The 23,669-nt window shown below is 39.8% G+C and overlaps 1 protein-coding gene across 2 annotated transcripts; it reads left to right on the top strand.

Moving 5' to 3' along the window:
- The first annotated feature begins 5,924 nt into the window (after nt 1-5,924).
- On the top strand, nt 5,925-8,885 carry LOC115048369 (uncharacterized). Of its 2 annotated transcripts, XM_029509811.1 has the most exons (6): nt 5,925-6,004; nt 6,276-6,605; nt 6,705-6,872; nt 7,070-7,162; nt 7,255-7,292; nt 7,862-8,885. In XM_029509811.1, exons 1-6 carry the CDS (start codon nt 5,968-5,970, stop codon nt 8,165-8,167), a joined length of 972 nt encoding a protein of 323 aa, XP_029365671.1. In that variant the 5' UTR covers nt 5,925-5,967; the 3' UTR covers nt 8,168-8,885. The 2 variants fall into 2 exon arrangements, with proteins under 2 accessions (XP_029365671.1, XP_029365662.1); XM_029509802.1 differs by having other exon boundaries at nt 5,944-6,605.
- The last annotated feature ends 14,784 nt before the right edge of the window (nt 8,886-23,669 follow it).

Below are 23,669 nucleotides of genomic sequence, written 5' to 3'. Positions count from 1 at the left end.
CTAACAATAAATCAGACAATGGTTTAGTCTAGTGGGAAGCTAAGGCTCGCTAATGGACCAATCTATACCAGAAAGGCCTTCCCCCTCCTCCTCTCTAGTCTTTCGACCCAATTGTTAATGTTTGACCTTTCCACATTAATCTGCACCTGATAGTGACAATGCTCTCCAATCTCTGTTTTCCCAGGATAACTAATGCAAATAATTGTGCTTCTGCCATGCATTCACCAGCTGCTCCCCCCCATATTCGCATCCTCTTTTCTTTTAGTTCTCCCTCAGATTTAATATTTTACTTGTTATTTCTTATCTAATTATTTTTTCTTCAGTGTCCTTGTAATCATTTATCGTTTCGTATTTTGCTGCTCCTCTCTTTTATCTGTACTCCATGCACTGGATATTTTTTTTTTTTTTCTGTCTATGCACTGGACTGGTAAAAAGAAAGAAAATGTCACTCTGCCTATCCAATTCCTTCTACCAGTCAGGTAAAAAAAAAAAAAAAAAATACAAACAGAAAACATTGGTATATCTGCTTTCTTTCCCTGGACTAGTTAAAAACTTTTTTTTTTGTGTATTGGGTAGAATATTTTCTCCACACACTTTCTGTCCCTGTGTGTTTTGTAATAATAAAAAAAGGGGGAAGTGAGTCTAAGTCTTCAGTTATATTCAGGCTCAGTTGAATGCAAAGTCAGATGGATCATTTTGTAATATGGGACTTAACCTCCAGTCAGGCGGACAAAGGAGTCAGCCAGTGGCTGGGAAGCTTTGGTCTCTTTATGAAATGTAACACATCTTCATTCTGTGTTTTCTTATCTGTCTGATTTCTGTCTTTTCTTTTGAATGACCTTTCTGCTCTCCTTGTCTAACCCTCAGTTTTAGAGTCACTGAGGCATGTTTGTGCTCTTTGCTTCCATCCTCTTTTTATTCAATTTTGACCGTCATTCAGTGATTTTACCTCTCATTGCCCCTTGCTGCACATCCTTGCCATTCAGTTTTTCATCCTGTTGTTCTTTTTATATCTGTTGTTAAATCCTGCCAAATCTCACTCATTTTTTCTTGGCCACAAAGTTGAATATGAGGAAGAATGTCCCTTCACTCTTACATCATGCCCCCTTTTAAAAGTTCATCACTGCAAGTGAGAGAAGTCAACAAGGATTTTGGATTTATTTTTTTTATTTTTTTTTTAAATAGCCATAAATAAATGCATCAATGATCTGCCACTTATCTGGAGTCCAGGTACAACAGCAGCAGGTCAAGCAAGGTAGACCTTTTGCCAGGAACTTTTTGAAGATATATATATATAGAGTTCAACCCAGGATCTTTTACCAGTTGGATAAACCTGGAAAACCTTCAATAGAAAGTCCACACGAAGCTCCCTACTGATGTCTGAGCTTCTTGTTCTATGTAAGGGGAATCTCATATGTATTTCAGCCAAACACATTTTAGCCAGTCATATTAGCAATTTTATTCTTCCATTCTTCTTATTCTACCCACAGCTCACAACCATGGCTGAGGCTTAAGCATAGATCAACTTGTTAATTGAAAGTTTGGTCTTCTGGCTCAGCTCTTTCGTCACCTCAGCAGTCTGGTTTACTAATCTGCCTATCAATCTCACACTCCACTGTAACCCAACTTTTGAACAAAACACAAAAATGATTAAACTCCATTTGCTGAGGAGCAATCTGACATTTTCCAAAAGACAACCATGGTCACATGCTTTGATGAAATGCTGACACTTCACTCTTCAAAGCAAACCATCCCAGAGCATGCTCTCGGTTATGTTTTGATGAAAATAGAACCATAACTTCTGGAAAAACAGAGAAGTTTTTCTGACTTCTGCAAACCAGAAACACTCCTCCCTTTTTCTGCTCCTTGAGGTCCTGTCCATGCAAATCACAAGCAGTGTAGGTGACACAGGAGTAACCTTGGCGGCAGCCAGAACCAACTGCTGCGAACATGGGGCACAGGTCACGCTCCAGCTATATATGGACTGGATGGCTTGTAACGATAGTTCTGGCAACTCATACTTTGGTAATGCTCCTCACAACTCCCCTGATGGAAGTCAATTATCTTTCTACAAAACGTGTAGGTGGGTAAACTCCCACGACCCTTTCAATAGTCTTGTAAGGGGAAAGAGTTTGTCCACTGTTAAACACTGTCTCTGTATGTGATGTTCACCTATCAGTCAGAGCATCCTTTTCAGCAGTCTGACACAGAGGTCGAGCAGTGGGACACTCCGATAATTAGCACACCCTCTAATCCACCATTCCCGTCTTTCAGTCCACTGGCACTGTGCCTGACCTACATACAACAATGAAAAGGTATGCCAAACAAGACAGCTCGACATCGTTCAGAGCTTTCAGGATCTCAGGGTGAATCTCATCCACACCACATCTGGTGACTTGCCATTGAGGAACCTCTTGACTACCTCAGAGAGCTCTGTTTGAGACATAAGTGAGGTTTACCCCCAGTCTTCCATGTGTCCTTCTCAGAGGATATGTTATTGAGGTTCCTCAAAGTGTTATTTTCACCTCCTGACCATTCTCCTCAGCAGTTTTCCCCTGCTGCGGTATAAGCCAAGCTATTTTTTTCCTTACTTGGTGGCCTGATGTTTTGCCAGAACTTACTAAAGGCCAGCCAAAAGTCCTTTTGTGTAGCTTCTCACCCAGGTTTTTGCTTATGTGACTGAGGTAGCCTGCTACACATTTGCAAGTTGTGGAGAACCCCAGGACAGCCACACCTGAAAGCCCCCTTCAGCAATATGGACTCGACACATGGCCCACTCAGATTTCACCCCACCAACCTCATGTTTTTTACTATCATGATTATTATTGTTTTGGGGGCATTTTATGCCTTTATTAGTTTTAGTAGGTGGCAGAGAAGCCGACAGGAAACAGAGAGAGAGGGGGGAATAGCCTGTAGTGTAGGTCCCAGTCTGAATGGAACTGGGACACTGCAATAACAGGCAACAACCACTTAACCACCCGCCCTGCACCCTCTCCACCCCCAAAACCTCATGTTGTAAGATGACAACATGGCAACTTACGTATCTTGCCAACATGAGCCGTCACGAGGCGTTCCCAGGTCAGCTCTGCTCCTCTCTAATAGTACCATCACAACATTGATCACTAATTTTAGAAACTCCAACACTCCTGTCCTATACCTCCCCACCTCTAAAAACAAAACAAACAAAAAACACAGACCGTCCCATTACAACTTATGTTATACAACCTCAGATAACTCTCAAATGGGGACACCAGAGTGAAATGCCTCAAGCTGCGAGCTGGCTAACATGACACCAAACCTCGGCAGTAGCTGGAAATCATCACACAAATCTGCTGATTTGTGTGACAGAAATCCCCCTGGAAGGAATTATGAATGGATCTGGTTCTATGTGTATGGACTCAGTTGGAGTGAGGGCCTGAGGCTTACTTTCTTTTTTAAAAAAACAAAGCGTAACACAGGTGCCTTTGCTGCTGTTGGTAAAAGCACATCACAGTCTGAACGTTCACACTACCCTTAGTGGACCATCTGCTAGTGTCTCTGGATAAAGTATCTACTTATCAGTCTACCTATCTATCTATTTAGTTTTCTGTCTTTTTCTTCCCCTTCTCTCCGGGTTTTGTAGAACTCTCAGTATATCCAGCTGGAAAAAAAAAAAAAAAGAAAAGAAAAAAAAAAGTCAGTCCTGGTTTAAAGTTTAATTTTCTGATGTTCTGATGATCCCTTATGGTTTTATTCTTGATAAATAAAAAAAAGCACAAATTATGCCATGTATATAACAATACCAATAAAATATGAAATAAAATGATTATGTTTTTAAGGAGAATCTCTGGAGTGTTCATTGTTGTAAAAGACTTTTGTTTTTGTGTCACTTTATGTTCACAAGTAAAATGCCCCAAGCAATAAGACACTGAAAGTCTTCAGTATGACGAAGGTGATAGGCGCACTGGTATTATTCATCTTTGTTTGGTGTTGCAAAATAATAATATGTTCACCCATTTTACTTCCGTAACATTATTATTTCCTGACCCATGTCTGTTTGGTTGGCTATGTATCCTTTTAATTGGTTTCTGTTCAGTTCGATACATGTTTTGGGGGAATTTAATGAGATGTAGCTGCAGCTCCAAAAACATGAAACGGTTGCCAAGAGGTATTTTCAACTGTAAACAGCAATCTGCCTATAAACAATTCAAGAAGAAGTAGAGCTAGGGATCGTTTTCATCGTGAGTTTTTATCTGGCTCATGCAACTTCCTGGTTTAAGTGCTCTTCTCGAGGGCCCATTTCTTTTTCCTGGATCAAAGTTTTCTTCGTAACAAATGATGGTTATGTTGTTATGTTATTTTGAACTGCAGTATTCTTGAACTGATGAAAAAACACAGTGATGACTATCCATGGCACATAAGCGCCTCCTTTCTCTCCCATTTTCTTTCATTGCTTGTAGTCTAAATGACTCCGTCTCTCTTAATCATTTTATGTTGATTTTGCATGTTGCCTGATGTTCTTATTTTTTCTTACTGTGTCTGTCCTTCTCTTTCTTTTGAAATGTGAAATTCTGAAGTTAAGCACACATGGCACATCATATTTTTCATATCAGTACAAAGCACTCAAAGAGCAGCACTCTGCTTTTATTTCCATTTCAAATGTGTTCATCAAACGAAAGTCTTGCTGCCATGAATAGGCAAACTTTATTAAAGTAGGTCGTATTTTATTACAGCTCAGCAGTTGTCCACTCCTAATTTCACATTACCTCATTTTATGTATAACAGCAACTGAAGCTGAATTCTGTTTTTGAGGTGCAAATGTGAAAATATGTCAGAAAGTGCATCTACATCAGAGTAAAGACAGTTATCACTCAATGTTTTTTTTTTTTTTTTGTTCGAAAAAATTGTGTAATATAGATTTTCACTTTGGTCATTTACCGTCCCAAATATAAAAATGGTCAGTTGCGCCAGTCGTCTACATTAGTTTTAACCAGAAGTGATTATTTTGAAACTAATTAAAACCCTTATAGAACGTAAGAAAGACTAATTGTACCCATCCTATGGATATTCATTTTAAAATCAGTGAATTGGCAAATTGGATATGGAGCACTTAATCCATTTGTAATATATTCAAAGTTTTTGCTGAAAAGTCCACTGAGAGCTTATCTATTGAATCAGCTAAAACTAATGAGACCCGAGTTCCTTTTTGTGAGTTGTAGCCTAATTTCTGAGTTAGCTACATGGACACTGATGCTATGATGGTGCAATAAGATCAGAGAAGTCAGGCACCAAAAGCTATTCAAGACCCTCTGGAGTGGCAGAAAGTGGGTTTGACTTTGTTGTGTGGCGCTAACTGTGATAGCAACGTTTGATAGCTCATCTCTTCCTTCTTTCTTTAAATTTAGTGTTCAGTTAACCATCTAGGACCTAATTATTTCCTTTGTGAAGAACTGAACCACTGACATCTTTATTGTTTTGACTGATATATAGTGGAGAAGCCTTTTAACCATTGCCAATGGAAGCCAGCACTTTGACAAGCAGAAGGCAGAAATGCCCAGACAACCTCAAGGTGAAAAATAAAAGAGACTGGGACTGTTAGTGAGGTGGGCATGAAGCTTTCCACATTGAAGTGAATGTGTTGGTATGTTGTGGGGATGGATGTTTGGCTTCATGTGTCCAGCCCTGATTAGGGTATGACATGGACACATTTTTCACAGACATGACATGAAAAGGACAAGATAGCCAATTGGCCAGGTCTATTATAGAAGAAGAATGTAATCACCTGCTTAGCAAACCTATACTTGTATGTTTATAAAAGGTTTCCTGATTTTATCATGGTGCAGTAGAGGAAGTATTTGAAAGTAACTGAAAGGCAAGTAGGAGGAGCTATGATATTTGAAAGCCTGAAAGAAAAGAGGAAGCATTAGAAAGAAACTGTGGCTGTGTTTAGACCCAAGGCTTGTTGTCCCTTGCTACCAGATTTTTATCATGATAGTAATCTACATTTGTTTTTTACCTCTTTTAGGTGAGTTTATATTTCTGTATTCTCTGTGTCTCAACTAATTGCTGGCCAGACACTGTAGCTGTTGAATGTTTTTTTATTTACCCATTTTGCTAATTGAGCTCTTAACAATGTATCTTTTGCAAGTAAAACTTAAATACTAAAAGAATGGTAAAACGAATCAGATTAGATCAGATCAGATTAGATGTGATATATTTTTTTTTTTATGACACATTTGAAGTTGTTAATGCACTGACGGTTTGGCAGTACAGAGATGGCCCTCATTCTCTTGCAGCTCCCTCTGTGGAGATGACACCCCTCATCACACATGGCCATGTTGGAAAAAATGTGTCATTCACATGTACAGGCTGGAGCACGTGGTTTAATATACAGAATAATGTGAAGTATATTTGTCGAAGTCCATGTTTAAAAGACAACGACATCATCATCAAAGCAGCATTTGGAAAATCTGAGCGTAAAGGCAGACTGTACATATTTAACAAGGGAAATAGCTTGACTGTAACCTTGACTGACCTCAAGCCATCAGACTCGCAAACATTTGTTTGTGGAATAGAAAGATTTTTCAAAGATTCATTCCAAGAGGTGAAGCTTAACGTTACAGCTGGTAAGTTTCTGTTGTTCATTTTCATAAAAAAAATAAAATAATTACCAAAATAATAATATCTAATTAATAATTAGTCTGTGTTTTATTTTCTGCTTCCAGATCTAGACAAAACTGCTAAAACAGTCTCTCCTGGGCTTTCTGTGACATCCACTGTTACAGACAGCCCCTTTACTTCTTCCAGCAGAGCAGGTAGTATCATTAATATCGCTCCATCAAAGACCAGCCTTTATATAACAATGACTACAGCATCAGAAACATCAGGATCTAGTAAGAAGTATTTATTTTATTAAAGTAGAAATGCAGAATTGCCAATAATGTAGTATGGTCATCTTTTTGAATAAATATTTTATTGATATGTGGTGAAAAGTGCGTGCTGGAATGAGTAGAATGATGTAATATATTTATAGAAAAGCATGCTGTAGTTGAATTGATTCCACCTTTTTCTCTTTGGTTTCATTGGTTAGGAACAATGCCATATTTGGTTACTGGTGTTATCATGCTAACCATCATGCTTATTGCACTGACAATTTTGAGGGAGACAGTGAAAAGACAACTGTGTAAGATCTGGAAAACACAATTGCACATTGCATACATCACTAACCAATTCTGGAAACATACTAACAAAAATTATCCTTTACGTTTTTGTCAGTGTCAAGTACTGACTGCCAACAAGACGGTACGCAGTTGGTAAGTTTCTTCACGATCATTCTGAGACGTTGTGGTGGGTATGTGGTGAGCTTTGTTGCACTTCAACAGCAGCTTCGCACACAGTTCTGCACCCTGTAGCGGTGTGAGGCTCAAGTATTGCCTTGCATGCACAGCATATGTACAGAGGTGTGAGCTGACATGTCATGGAGTGAGAAAAGTAGAGCTATTATTATGACAAAAAAGGCCCAAACTGCGTTTGTTAATATACTAGTTTCCTGAACATAAGTGGCTCCCCTCAAGATAAACCCTTAGTTACTGTACATCAGGCAGTGGTTGCCCATTTATACTTAAAATTCTGACAAATCTGTTGTTACACTATTACCAGAAATCAATATTCAATATTTACTTGTGGATCAAAATTGGTAGCAACATTATAGCAACATGTTGCAACAATTAGGCTGTCTGCGTGCTACTTTAAGGATTGCGAAGCAGTACTTTCAATAGCAGGTTTTAAAGTTGTTAATATTTTGATTTCACATTTAAAATTAGGTTCAGTTTATGTTGCCAGCCTTACTTATATTTTTTTTCTCACTTTGCCCTTTTTCAAGGAAGTTGAATATGACGAAATCAGAACTGAAGCCCACCTAGCAGAGGAGCCGCTTATAGTTGTCTGTCCCATTAACTCTCCTCCTGACACTGATCTCAACAGCCTTGGTGCAATTTATTCCAACTGCCAAAACACAACATCAACTGTATTGAGCTCACATGCAAAATCCGTTTCTCTAAATTCATCCTCCAAGTCCAGGGTCAGTCCCGAAGGGTCACGTGCAGAGAGAAGAGACGCAGGTCCAGAAAATGACGCTATGCTGTATTCTCTTCTTCAACTGCCAAAGCAGCCAACGGACATGAACTGAATTGATCTGGTAACGATGATGATTGTCTCTGCACCCTGGCTAAGCTGCCACAGCTAACCTGAAGGTGGTTATAATGTGATCAAAACGGATATCATCTGTAAAAATGTGGATGTACTGACATCATGTAGAGTGATATGAAAGTTTTGTGTGTGAAGAATTGAAACGTATTAATAGTAATTTAACTAACTGTACTTGCTCGTGCTTTGAATGTTTCTGTTGTGACCTGTACAGCCAAGCCCAAGGAAATGACAAAGCCATTTTTCTTCAAGTTATGCATAAACGCAGATTTGAAAATGAAAATGAGGGCTGAGAGAAACATGTAGGGCAGTATAACAGTGCAGCGTCAGTCTTACACTTAGGATGTCAAGTGGGGATGATCCAGAATGTCCTGATAATGCTGAAATCTCCTTCACACAGTTTCATAGCATAAATTGGTTTCACAAAATAGCACTGCAAGCTCATTCACACACAGAAACAGAGGAATCTGAATGATGATTATGGGCATGGGAAATAATTGTGCTGTACGGGTCTTTGCTTCAGCGTATAAATTACATCAGCTTTGACATTTACTGTATGAACACCCGCTGAAATGCTCTAAATGAAAAATGGCCACTTATGGTTATCCTTTGAAAATCAGTAATCCTAAAATTTACAGCATACATCATTCTTAGTGTTTTGAAAGATTTTGTGCATTTTATACGCGTTTACCTTTTACACAAGTTGGCACTTTCATTGTGTGATTTCTTTTTTATTTTATTTCTTTTTTTTTTTTTTTTGAGTTATTTTTTGCAAGTGTAGTTTCAGTTCTGAAATTTCCTACTGTGTGACCTTTGCAGAGGCAGTCAGCTGGCTCGTTTATTTGTAAACTTTGGTGTTTAATCAGTTGAACAAAAAAGTTTTTTGCTTTTGTCTTATTCTTATTAAAGTTTTTAAATAACCATTTCAGGGAATTGTTGCGATGGTCATTTGATAGAAAGTGAGGCATCTCCATGGCAACTAAATCTGGAGATGAATGCCATGAGATGTGTTTGAAAGCACACAATATTTGGTTGTGCTTTTTATCGTCCATGTTCTCCCTTTTCTGTGTGTAAAGAGAGACATTGTCTCTTGTGCTGTCTTTCACTCAAACACACACACAGAAGTCACCTTGGCAGACGGGCAGAGGGAATGCCCTCCAGTAGCTGTTCTTGTCAACCTCAAAGAGCGAGAGCAGCTTGATGTCGCTGTTGTTGTTGTTACTGTTGTTGTCCACATCAGCCACCATGGGAAGAGTGCATTGGCCTGAGGTGTCAGCTGTGTTGTCAATGACAGCCAATGACACTGCTACCAAGTGAAAAGGATTAGCCGACTCTCTTCCTCTCTCTCTCTCTCTCTCTGTCACACACACACACACACACACACACACACACACACACACACACACATATATATTAATTCACTGCAGTTTGCCTTGCTTCAAAGCAAATGGACTTTTTCACACCCTCCGCCCAAAGGGGGACATGCGGTACCCGTCTTCCTAAGTGGGAAATTTCTGAAAGTCTGTGAGGAAAGTTTTTTCAGAGATTTAGGATAGAGAGTGTGTCTAATGCTTATCTTTGGAAATGAGATCTGAAACTCTTTAAGAGGTTTTTTTCTTCACCTCATTATCATTCATTGTTCCTAAAATATTGACTTGATTATAAAAGCCATCACTAAGCCTGTTTGTTTAAGCGCTTTCACACCTTCAAAAGAGTATTTTCACTTATTGCAGCTAATCAGATCCCTCCTTTCGCTGAACAAAATAGCATATACCTAAAAAATAAAAAGAGGATGTGTCCATTTCCACAGCAGGTGCTGGAATAAATAAATATCAGAGGAAATTAAAAGGAGAGTCAGGAGGATGCCATTAAAACCACTACAAATCTGCAAACCTGACATTGTAACTGTTTCTCTGCTGTTTATTTTTTGGTTCATTTTCTTTGATTAGTTAGTCAAATTTAAGGAATTGAGGACTACTGTAGTTTATCTACTATGTGCAGCAGCTTCCTCTAGTTTTCAATGATGAATCTCAGAAGTTATCTTCATACTTAATTCTTCTAATCAGTAGACTGCATGATTTTTGCTTTTATCCTTTATTGAGCTGTAATCCTGCCGTCTGTATGCTTGAAATAAATTTGCATTAAAACGGTTAATGAGCAGGCCAATCATCCCCTGAGACCAAGTCTGTGTGAGTTTGGCACCCTGTTGAGTCTGATTAGAGACCCTCTGGATAAAGTGGACAAGAGATGTTCCTACCTACATTCATTACAAAGGAATAGTCACTGTACTTTGCATTGAATGGGGCTTTAGCCAGTTAAAACCCTTTTCAGACTCTGTTCTCAAATCAATTTGAGCTGATTACGAGAACACCTAGTGTTCCAAAGTGCCTTAAACTAATTAGTTTCTATCACCTGCCCTTGTCTTTAAAGTCGAAGCTATCAATTCCAATCCAGCTGCTCTGATTTGCCCTTCTCATGTTAGTCAATTATGTCTGCTTTCAAAGTCATATCATCCAATTACCTTCTCTTGCCACCCTGGATTCTACAGACCCATTAGCCAATTATACCTCTCAGACAATGGCTTTCTCTGGTACATGCTTGCAAATCCCACCGTTGGTGAGTTGACACCATGAAAACACATCACATGCCTAAATCTTTTTCTGAGCTTCAGACCTTGATATTAGCAGCAATCAGCCCCACTACGGTTCCCTCCATCTCCAGCTGAGGTCAAGCCTGGTCCTGTGCACCAGTTGTCAGTCCCGATAATATGGCACTTTAAACTCACCTTCACTGTAGCAAGATAATGACAACACAGGGATGGCTGCTCAGAGTGCTGCGTAAGCCTTCAGGTACCTGGAACAGTAATGGAGATGGTTTCAAAGTTTGAAGTCTCTCACGGCTGATTCACTGAGCTGCTGTAAAATGAGCTGCCTGGTCTCACGGGCTGGGTGATATGAACACCATGCCCTTCAATAACACCGTGGGTGCACTAAAGAATGACAAATGACACGAAACTGGTTCTTTTCTTGACGTCAACTCATCGTTAGCATTATGTCGATGTTGCATTGCTCAATAGTAATTGAGAATTTTTTTTTTTCTTGTTTCTTAATTAAAAATGTCGCACACTGTGACTTTAAAGGCCTTTGCTGACCGTTTCGGTCAGTTAAGCAAACCCCTGGATTACGGTGACTGTTGACAGATGATTTTAAACTGCTAATAGCGTTTATGGTTAATATAGGCAATAGACAATACGAAACTTCAGTATTATACATGAAATTACACTCTAAAACTTGGCTGAGATCAAGCAAATAAAACACTACCTCATGGTTGAGGATCAAATTTAAGTGATTAAAAATAAACTGTCATTGCCAATCTGATGTTGTCAAATTATTTTGAAGCATTTCAACATTCTTGCCTCCCATCAGGTATTGTCCTGTAATAGCTGAAAGTGTTTGACACGAAAATATGATAATAATAATAACTTTTCTTAGAAATCAGCGGGTCCCTATTCCAGTTCATGTATCCCTGTACCTGAAATGATGAATAAAAGAAAAGCTGTTACTGAAAGGAAAGGATTACCTCTAATCCACTGATTAGAGGTACAATGCAATGCTTTAATATTTGTGAGTGATGGATTTGCTTTGGTTTTAAAAGCACGCGGTCATAAACCTAAATCTAATAAGTTGAATTGGTGTCTGTGAAATCAAATAGAGAGGAAAAACTGTGTGAACAGCTGGTGTTGTCAGCACACTGCTGTGACTGTCAATAGTTTGATCAATAAAGGATATAAAACTCATTGAGCTGTGGTGAAAGTATAATGGCTTGGAATATTCTATGTGTTGTTCGTAATAATGACTCACTCTGTTTTTCCAAACTGTGATTAGATGCAAAAACTAATCCAGCACCAACAGAGAAATGTGAAGGTTGCTATTATATGCTTATTATCTCCAACAATACATGAACAGATGTGGACAAAACCTTCTCTTACTTCCTTTATTCTGACGTTTTTTGTATTCTCCATTTGATCCAGCCCAGCAACCAGCTGTTGGACTGTAAATTCTCTACAGGATGTGTGTGTTTGCTGTTTAACTGCTGCTAATGTCACGTAACGATGCATTTGCTTGCGTAAGAACAGTTAAATCAAGCAAAGTTAGCATCCGGGGGGCAGACGCTAAGAGAGACATGGTAACTGCGCAGACTATGGAAGAATTCACAGCCAATGAGCAGCGTCTCTGTGTTGCATGTCGTACGTATGTGTCAGTTTCAGTTGCTGCTTTGTGATTGCATCTGAAGGCCAGCATTCCTGATGCCCCGCGCCCGCAGTTTGACCATGTTCAAACTGATTGAAGATAGATCTGAGGCATTTAGACCCAGACATCATTTGACTAAGGTTCATCAGGGAAACACTACAGTTTGAGTTAAGATGACTGCCAGGTTAACCCTTTATTGTTCTCACTAAGAGAAAAGCAATGGAACAATTATTTCTTAGCATTTTTTATTTCCTTGGGGCAACAATACCATCCAAAAAAAAAGGTTTTTAAAATATAGACCTCTACCAGACGGTTGAGCAGGGCATTTTAAGGTCATCTCTTTGGGGCAGACTGGACATTAAAGTGTCTCAAAGTGATCATGTTGCTCGGCCCGGCTTGGGCTAGATGCTTAGAATACTAATTTGTTGTTTTTTGCAGCTGAAAAGAGCTCCTGGTTACTAAAGTAACACAGTTTGATGCTCAACTCAAAATACCTCTTCGGAGCTGGTCGATCATTGCTAACGCTGGCTACATAGTAGGGTGACCGTGGGAATACAGGAGACGTGAATACTGCAGGGAATGTGTGAAAGAAGAGAGATTTGCGATTTCAGTTCAGGAGAGATGGCAGCACCCCCCCCCCCCCCCCCTCACACACACACACACACACACACACACACAAACTCAAGCTAATAAATGTTCTAACAGAGGCAAAAGGGAGAAGAGAAAAATTATGATAATCGAAAATGTTGCTACACCAAGAAGCCTCATTAACCTGTCCCCTTCTATCCAACCTTGACTGTTCAGCATTTTACACAGAAAGAAAACAATGGACTAGAAAGGGGAAGAAAAGAAAGAGAAAGCCCATCATTTAATTCCTCATCCTGATCTCATGAGAAGGAGAAATTGGAAACAGAGACACGGCTCTTGGGACCTTCAGGAAATTAAACACTGAATTTAAAGGGCAGACTGACTCAATCACAGCACACTTTTGTAGAATGACTTGGGAATTGAATCTCTTGCCGCTTAGCCAGAGATGTTATTGCTCTTGTAGCTATTTCGGTTTAACTAGGTCTGGACACACGCCAGATCAAACACACATATCAATAAAGATAAATATACTTTCCATATAACCCATATAGACAAACACAAATATGAAGAAATTCATCCTTTCAATTGCATCAATACTTCCTATCAACAGTTATTTAAAACTTATCTTAAGTTTGGTAAGTATGAGTATGAACTCTTACACACTGTAATTATTTCATATGCTTTCATTTCTGATACGCCATTTTTTTGTTTCATTCCTTCCCACATACAGACACACAAATATTTTTTTACTTAAGCTCAAAACAGAATAAATACTCCCATCATTATAGCAGAGTGCTTCAATAGGTTTGTTTTCACATCTTCTGCGCACACAAATGAGCATATTATAGACTATATAGTTCATTTTTATGATTTTTTTGATGCCACCTCTCAGACAACCAGAGGACGATAGGTGACATAATTTTCCTGCTCTTCTGCAGACTTGCTCAGTCACTGCTCTTCTTTTTACTCCACACCAGAAAAAATTGACCGCTTCCTGACAAGAAGACAATTTCTTTCCAAACCTGCAGGCAATGAATGTTTAATAAAAGAAACTGTCACAAAAAGAGTTTAGGTTGAATTGCATTTGTACAAGAATGACAAACAATAAACAGTTTTAATCTTATTTTCAAAAAAAAAAAAAAAAAAAAAAAGGTTCCTCAACAAAGCTTTACATCTCATTTTCTGGTCTAACTGATCTTTTTACTAGCTGCTATATAGACGAGTGGTGAATGAGAAAAATAATAAAAGGAATGTTGTCCAATTAATGAGCACAACTGAAATTATATTATTGTATATTATCTGGGCATTTTGTGGCTGTAATATATGAAAAAGACAAGAGGCTATAAAAAGATATAAAAATGGAGTTTGGACCTACATTTTTATCCAGCCCAGTGAGAAGCAACACACAGAAGCTGAGTGCCAGAGGTGTTTGTGTTCCTGGATGAGTCTAAAAGACGTGAGGGATTTCTACATTTAGCTGTGACTTTGTTGCTAGGCTATCAGCAGGACGCATGACTGAAGAAGACTGATTGTTATGTATTGTTAATGTGTGTTCCCTATGTGCCTTTGTCCTCAACTGAATGAGAAATGGTTCCATCACGAGAAAATCCCTTGAAATATTTGTCTTGCAACAATGTGAGTGAGCTTCCGGTTTTAAGTCCTTGTGTGTACGGTAAGACTGTACAATCTGTGTGTCTGATGGAACAAAAGCAGTTGTGTTGTTGCTGAATACCACAGAAATACCTATTTGTGTATATATATATATATGTGTGTGTGTGTGTGTGTACATGCGTACACGTGTAAGCGGGAGAGCATAAAGATGGTCTGACAGAGATATTTAGTCTCTTTCTAACTGAAAGAGAAGATGGTTAGAGTTCCCTGAAAACCTGAGTCTAAATTTGAGTTGATATCAATATATATATTTATTTTCTTTCTTCTTCTTCTTTTTTTTTTTTTTTTTTGGCCTATACATTTCCATTGATGCCGTGCTTTGTCTTGCCTATGTCACTGGCAGCTTCATCAGCTGCCCCTGAATAAAATGGATCTGCTATATCAACGATGTATTGTAATGTTTATTTTGAGGATCGAATTATTAACATATGGTATCAGTGAAACTCCAGCTGTGACATGGCTACAAAACACCACAAACTGATTTCATTCAAACAGACACCATTCACTCACAGATTTCAAAGAGATTTTCGGATGTTTTGGCTGTGAGAACAACGTCTTAAAAGACTGTAGTCTGGCCGTGTAGAGGTCTAATCTGGTTCGAGAAAAGCCAGAATCATTCATTTCAAAGAATGAGCGGTTTGTTATATCTGTAAGAGGAAAAAAATAATGATAACCTGAAGGTGGGATGTGATGAATGAGACATAGCTGCCTGATGACCAAAGTGGTCAGGGCATGAATGGACACTAACATGATCCTGATGACGACAGCTAGACGGTCACATGACTGCGAAGAGTTATTTCACTATGCCACAAATTCAAGGAGTCTGTGTGTTATCAACATGTCAGGTGATGCAATGCAGCAATTCAGCATTGGTTTGAGTTAAGCTCATAGTCAGCTGTTTATCACATTAGATCTCTGACACTGGTATTACATCACCACGAAGACATAACTTCAGATATCAGCTCTGATGACGGAGTCGTATTTCCAACAGACATGTAGACAGCGGTATATTGCCCTCTAATGTTTTATTTCATCAGCAAAGTCTTCAAAGATATTTTGGCATGAAACACAAACTCAGCGAGGAGATGGAACATCAACTCCACTCTATTTTATTACTTGTTTTTAAGTGTTGGCAACAGAAACAGCATATCTACAGACAAACTCGAGCGGGGGGGGTTTGAATTCTTTTTAAGCCGTGTGTGTGATGAGCTGGTCATCAGATTCCCATGACAGGTTGGGTGCCTTGCTCTGGAGGAAGAACATGGAAGTCTAGGTGAGATTGCACACACACACACACACACACACGAGCACGAATACATACGAATTCCCTCCCATTTGCAGCGTCTATTATACTGAAAGCCTGTGAAATGGGATCCTGTTCAGGCTGTGTTAGTGTTGAGTTTGTGTCGACAAAATGTTCACTGCAGGCTGAGACAGTACAGTAATGGCCGAACAATGTCATACTGAGCCGTTCTCCGATGATGCACTGAGCACTAGAACACTCTCTAAGCTTTTTTTTTTTTTTTAAATATATATATTTTGGGTTTGGTGTTAGTACTCACACATTCAGCACATTCTCCATGGCTCCCTTTTTGTTACTTCAACTCGGTTCTCTTCCACAGACTGACGACAAATCAGCCAGACCAGACATTCTAGTCACACGTGGTGTGTTAGAGGTGTAACAACCAGTCATCATGTTGGGAAGGGCTCCGGTAGGCAGAGTGAAAAGGAATGAATATCAACAAGAAATGATGAATGATAATGATAATGATTCTCAAACAACACACTTAAATCAAAAAAAGATAGGACTGGAAATGTTTCCTGCATATTGTTGCATAACAACAGAGCACATCAGCGAGCAAAGACGATGGAATGCGATTTTTCTCTTTCCGCCTGCCGGTTATTTCTTAATAGGATTTTTTTCCTACCTACAAGTTTGTCACGGTGAAGTATTTTGTACAACACAGAAGTGTTTGAGAGTTGTTGACCTCACAGATGGAAGGACATGGAGAGCACACACATTGTCACTTGGTGTTACGTAAGTCAGGCTTTGCATCGTTCTCCTCACCGTGCTTCTTTTCCAAGTTTGAAAACGAAACATAACCGACCTTCTTAACCTCATCCTCCTCTTCATCCTCACCCTTTCATTTCTACCTGGCTGATTATACCTGCCGCGTTAGAAATCACAAACATCCACTTACTCACACACATTCTCACATGAGGGTGAAGCGAGGTTGCTTTCCATTTGCATGTGTTTTATGCTAAGCTGAAAATTGCATTTGTTGATGTACTGGGATTAGTTTATTTAGGATTTACTGGAAAGCAGTGGGTTTTCTAAACAGGCCATGAGGTTTTGGGCTGCGGGGGGACTGTGTGTGTGGTTTGTGTATTTGTGTGTGCTTGAGAGAGAGAGACACACAGAGAAAGAGAGGCTGTGTGGGCGCATATGCATTCTAACTGCATGTGCAGCGATGTGCATACGTTTACCTTGCTGAGACTCTGTTTGAGTTTGTCTTTGTGTACAACTGTGTGTGCCTCTGGTCACATGGAACTACATTCATGGTGTGTGTGTGGAGAAGAGAGTTAAAACATATAATGTGTGTCTGAGCCTGTGTATGCCAGCGTATCTTTTTTATATGTGTTGGCAAATTGCACAAACAAACAACAGCAGAGAATTTGGCTTCGTCATGCACCAATTTCCCCAATGTCAGCACACTTCGAACTCCCATAATCCTCTTTTAACATTCCCTAACACTTTCAGCTGGGGCTGTGAGGGCATTGGTTTAAATCTGGCATGTTATTGCAATTGCTATTGTGGTCATGGCACAGAATTTTGTACATTTGTCCTCAAAATATATCATTTTCTATGGCCATTTAACTTTTGTGTGCAGGTCATCATTTTCCATGGGTAGGGTAGATGTGATACTAAATAGCAGCTATCATGCTAACTAAACTGTGAGATGTACAGCAGAAACTAGAAGTCCATAAAAAATAACTGTCTGGGGCCCTAATTACCGGTTTACACAGTTGTAATGACTTTTCACAGGATTTAGTACTCTCCAGTCTGGAAAGTTCGTTTGTTACCATGGCAAAGGATTCCTCTGGCTGAACTGTCAAGAAGCAGTGAAATTCAGCTTTTCTACTCGAAAATAAAAGCAAATTAATCCGCTCTTGTTGCCATCCTCCTCTTATTTTATGGTCAGTCTCCATCGATACCGTCACACCTGAAAATGCAGACACTGAGCATGCATGACGCATGTCAACAACAATAAATGCAGTTGTGTTGATGTTGCCTTAACCACTTGCAGATGAGGCGTGTAAGCGGCCAGTTGTGACAATGTCATGGTAACCAAAGGTCTGGCTTCTGCCTGTCCAGACTACAAACTAAACTTTTACTTTGTAAAAGTGATGTCATAGCAGCACGGAGAGAATCGATGAGTGCTACATAACGTGAAATGGGATCAGGTTTATGGCGGCCGTTCGGTTCATTTTCATCCATGTTTTATTCATAAATGTCCATCTCTCTTTTGATACTCCATCAAGAAGTGAGGTGAGAGCTACACGTAGCCAAGATGATGAAGAACAAGGACAAACGTGAGCAAAAGGCTGGACAGACAGGACGCAAGACAGGCTGCATCTGCATCATCTGCATGACATGATCCAAACCTCCCAGGCTGACCAAATGGAAGCTGATTCACAGGACTGATATCGAACCAAAGACATTCTCACTCAGCTACACACGCACTTGTACACGACACAAAGGCACTTTTCGAAGTGTCTCATGGACCTTTTTCTGCGGTAGCAAAGCCATTGATAAGTTTCTGGCGTTCGGTACTGTCTGTCCGCTTTAGCTCGCCTTCTCTGCCTCCACTTTCAGAGAACAATAACAAAAAAATATCAGCTCTTGCTACACAGATGATTATCTCTGCACTCATCCACCGCATAATGTTTCGGTGACACAACAGAGGCAGAGACTCTGGACTGAGGACTTTAACGTTTCCCAGAGAAAAGTTTTGCTTGGGTCAGAATCTCAGCTTTAGTTAGAGGAGTTAGAAATTTTGCACCAAATGGCGATGAAGTGAGGACAAAGGTGTGCGTTAACACGATAACGTGCAGCAAGATTGGTGTTACGAGATTCCCCCGTCTCCTCTTGGAACTATCTGTATTGTGTGTTTGTGTGTACGTGGATGTGTTACAAGGTTTGTTTATACTCCTGTGCTGACTATCAGTGAAAATGATTGACAGTCAGCTGCTGGCGAAAATGATAACACCTATTTCTCATTCTTCCCATCTCTTTCTCTCTTTGTTATCATTTTGCTGTCTAGACTCGTCATTCACATACTCCCCCCAGCGCCGCCCCCGCACAGATGATAAGACTGAATAACTTCCAGTGGGGAAAAGAAGTATAGTTCCAATGCAGCTATTCACATGAAAGTTTGAGCAGGCATTCACAATTTCTCCAGGAAGTAACATAAACAGAGGAATTAGAATATTACAGTCCATAAGTCATGTTAATGTGAAAGAAAATGAAAACAGGAGGCCAAGGCAAGCAAAGGTCATCGGATTTCACTTCCCGCTCATGCCTTTAGAAATCAGACTCGGTTGGGTTGGTGCATGTTGATTGGTTAGAAAAAGGCTGAATGGAAGCAACAAACCTCAAAGTAACGTCTCACAATACATATAGGCGAAGATTTGTGCAACATTGGAGGAATTTTTTGCAAATGAAAGCAACGTTACTCCAACACCAACCAGCCGCACGTTTCAGCTCCTCGAAATTTCATCAGAAACTTTAGCCAGACTAAGAGCTAAGAGCCACTTGGGAAAAGTGTTGTATTGTAACAGAAAACGGCACTCTACCTTCATGACCGCCTCTTTCACCTGTAAGACTGACAAAAAATGCTGTGAATTGCTGAGAATGGAGTCAGAAATGAAAGTCTTTGAAAGTTCCACACGCAATATTTGAAGGTGAAGTGGCTGTGTTCAAAAGTATGATGATGTGGAGCTGTTATGGCCAAACTTCTATGACGAGGGCAAAGATGAGTGGGCACATGAAGCTGGAAATTCTTAAGATTAATCTTTTACTGTCCAACAGGGTGACGAGGGGGATCTCCGATACAAAAAAAGGAGTTTCTAAATGGTTTCAGAGAAAGAAAAGAAGGAAAGCATCTCAAATGGTCAAGTCGATCACCAGATTTGAAGCCAACAAATGATTTGTGAAAGGAAAATAAGTGAAATTTCATTTATAAAGATGGTCTTTCTGTCACCACGTGTTAACCTGTATCGTTCAGCGTGTTCAGTATTTTTTACATGGTTATTCCATACATTTCATTAAGGACTGTAATGTGATAGCTTCATCTTTGTGGGTTTCTGGGATTAAATCCAACGTCTGATCAAAATATCACGAACGTCCATCTGAACTTTACACAGGAAATGCTAATGTGTCGGATACTCCACCCACTCAAGATAAATATGAGAAGAGTTGCAACAACAATAGTAACTGTTTTCTATCTTGTTTTTTATCATCTGCTGTGGAAATAAAGAGCGGAGAGATTCTCAGCCACGGCCAGGATAGTGGGGTTATTTCACATCTTTGCGCTCGGCTAGTTGTCACCTTTCTTAAATTCTGTATAGTTCTTGTATTTGCAAACATTAGTTGTTGTTTTGGAAGCACCTGCAGGAACAGCATCATCTTTATTTACAAAAAAAATAATAATTATAATAAAAGAAAAATCCATTGCTCAATCAATCAGGGTTGAGCCGCCTTTATCATGCTGACTTTTTCACTTTAACCAAGTTTACTCTGGTAGAACTGTAAAAACAAAACAGGTCGATATATAAATGTACATGTGTCTGTGCTCTCATGATTCCTGTGCCACACGCTGCACATGTTAATGCGAGCCATAGCTTCTGGCAGTCAGTGCCTTCGTAATCCTGACTGCGGCTGTTCTCGCTCATCTGGAGGCGGAGAGGCAGCAGGATTACATGAGCTGATTTCCAGTTTCATCTCACAAACCCTGCTTGCTGGCAACTCCGCCCTTTGACCAATGTTGTACTGATGTTTTCTGTTCGTCCACTGCCCGCTGACGCTTAACACTGTAGCTGGCCCAACGCGTGTTTAATGAATAACTGTCTGACCTACTTCGTGAAATTAACTTTATCTGAGTCTATGCTCATTGGCCAAATAGATAGATAGATAGATAGATACTTTATTTATCCCAGACTGGGAAGTTGCAGTGTAACAGCAGCATTACATATAGGGAATAAAATATATAACATGAATGCATCTGGGTGTTCAGTCAGTAGTTTGGCAGCGGTGGAGCTGATGACTTTAAATATTTTTATGGGAGTTTTTCATTGTTGGTAGTTGAGTTGAAACAGTTACAGCAATCGCAATGCCCTTTGGTGGCTCCGTCCCGTTGGACCAGGCTGACGTATTTCAATGACTGGATAAAATGGTGAAAGGGTTAAATCAATATTACTTATTGATACATCCAGCAATCCTCTGTTGGATGTGTTCATTCCTTCATCTTCAACTACTTATCTGTTTCTGGGTCATGGGGCGCTGCAGCCAATCCCAGCTCACACTGGGTGAGGGGGCGGGGTCACCAGTCCATCACAAGGCCGACACACAGAGACAGACAGAGACCAACAACCACTCACACTCACAGAGTCACAGTCATTTGGTTCAACAGCGCTAACCACTATGCTGCCGTGCCGCGCTGTTGGATGTGTGCCAGATACAAAAGAACTCAATATACTGTACGCAAAGTCCAAAGAGCACCCACACAAAGGAACACAGCACCTTCAGTTTCTTGACATTTCATTATGCGGGTAGCTTTTGTATTGCAACATCTCAGTGAAATGTCAAATCAGCTATTGGATGAATTGGTGTGAAACTCGGGCTGTTAATAACGTCCTTCTAAGGACGATTTCTAGCATCTATGTTGATCCTTTATCTTTTTTCACGATTGTTATTGTCACGTCAAGCCGAGATTATTCCCAAAATACAGCTGTACCAACAACAGACTTATGGAGCTGCAAGTACGGCTGTACACCTGGTGCAAAGCAGAGCAGCGGAGTAGTAATTTCAGTTTCTATTCCAAGAGCGTCCACACTCTTGGAATAGAAGCTTGACTAGAGTGTCCATGACCATGTTAGTCTAAAAAGGTGGTACGGTCAGGTGCAAAAGTCTGGTTAAATCAGAGGAGCAGTATTTCACCGTTACATTCAGGATCTGTCATGAAGAGAGTGATGTGTACCCACATAGGCAAGGTGCACACCGCGAACACACGGCCTGATGCACCCAAGCAGGAGTGTATCCCCATCCATCACTCAGACTAGAGCTGTCCGATTAGAGTTCCATAATGTTCTGAAAACAACAAAAAATGTCTCATTTCTTAATTTGTGCTGTTAGAACAGAACATTGTTTCAGTGTGCTATTTTGTCCCTCAAGATGAATTTGCATCATTTCAGTCAATCGCAATATGAAATCCAGCCTCGTTCTGTGTGGAATACTGAATTATAATAGTAATGGAGGATCGTTGAAGCATGTCTGGTTGCCAAGAGGAAAAGGAGATGCTGCTTTGACTGGTTTATTTCATGTTAGTACGTTATGTTAGTATGTTAGTACATGTTAGTATATTATGAAGCACTCAAAGGATTATGGATGGCCCTTTTTAAACATACACCTGTTTTCTCTACTGTTAAATAGCAAAAGTGTTAAAATACAGCCCACTGTCTTGTTTTATGTCATTTCAATAATTATGAATAATAAATGATAAGAGCCTGTGTTCATGTCTCCCAGACTTTAAAAAGGCAAACAAAATAATAAGAGCTAAAAGCAAAAGGAGACTGCGGGCATTTTCTGTATTTATTGGAGATATCAGTTTTCTGCTGATGATTCATGTCATCTATGTAAATCTGTGGTAAAGGTATGAAGTGGAATAAAATGGAAAAGTGCCTCAAACTTGTCCTTCTGTGCAGTTCTCACAGCAAGACGCAGAGGCAGGAGCCTGTCCCGGCCAGCCACTCGCATTCATATATATACTTATGGACACTAAGTCTTCAGACTGTGGGAGGAACAGTGTTAAGATGAGATAGTATAGTTTTTACATTGGTAACAAAGTATTGAAACCAGCACAGCGACTGGAAGGGCATGCTTGATAGCAAGGCAGAGACAGTTTGTGCTTCAGTTTCAGTTGCATTGTGAAGTGTGATCACAGACAATGGCAGACTTTGTCGCACTGTAATGTAATGAAATAAATACCACTTCCGTTTTCTCACAAACCACGGACCTCACCAACGTTATCACGTGGTAAGAGATCAGGAGAAAACCTACTTTGTTTGAGGTTTGTCTCTGTCACACGTCCTACAACCTTCATGCCAAACTACGAATTTACAGCTCAAACTGGAGTAAAACTCGAATTTCTTTGCTTTATTATTCGTGTAATCACATCACGTAGATGTCAGTGGAAAACAGTATGCACTGATATCATACTGAACTGGGTTATGTTACACCCACACATGGAGGACAAGAAAGCTTTCTGAGTCAAGCTGGAGTCCTTTTACAACTCTATGAAACTCCATGAAAAGGTCGGACTGGGAAAGCAGTTCACCTTCAAACTTTCTCTCTGGTTGGACAATTGACAGGGAAAGAGCCAATAAGGACACAAACAGAGCTGGAAAAAACTTTCTGCTTCTAACTTGTTACATTCATCTGGTCTCACGGATCTTTGTTCAAGTCACTGGAGGTGAACAAGTGTTTTTATCGGTGGAGAAAATTCGGCGGGTCGATTTCAGCTGGTCGTCTGTGTGTGTGGAAAGAAAAGCAAGACTGAAACTTATAAATACCCCACTTTTTTGTAGCACGAGTTTCATGTGTTTACTCTGAACTCACAGCAGTCACCACAAATGAAAACAGGTACACTGATGCTGTTGATTTTACTGCCTTTGGTGGGGTTGAAACAGGAGATCAGA

The sequence above is a fragment of the Echeneis naucrates genome, chromosome 1 (genome assembly GCF_900963305.1).
Source record: "Echeneis naucrates chromosome 1, fEcheNa1.1, whole genome shotgun sequence".
Taxonomy (NCBI): Eukaryota; Metazoa; Chordata; class Actinopteri; order Carangiformes; family Echeneidae; genus Echeneis; species Echeneis naucrates.
Note: the sequence above shows the minus strand (reverse complement) of the source record. Positions and strands in the feature narration are given on the sequence as shown.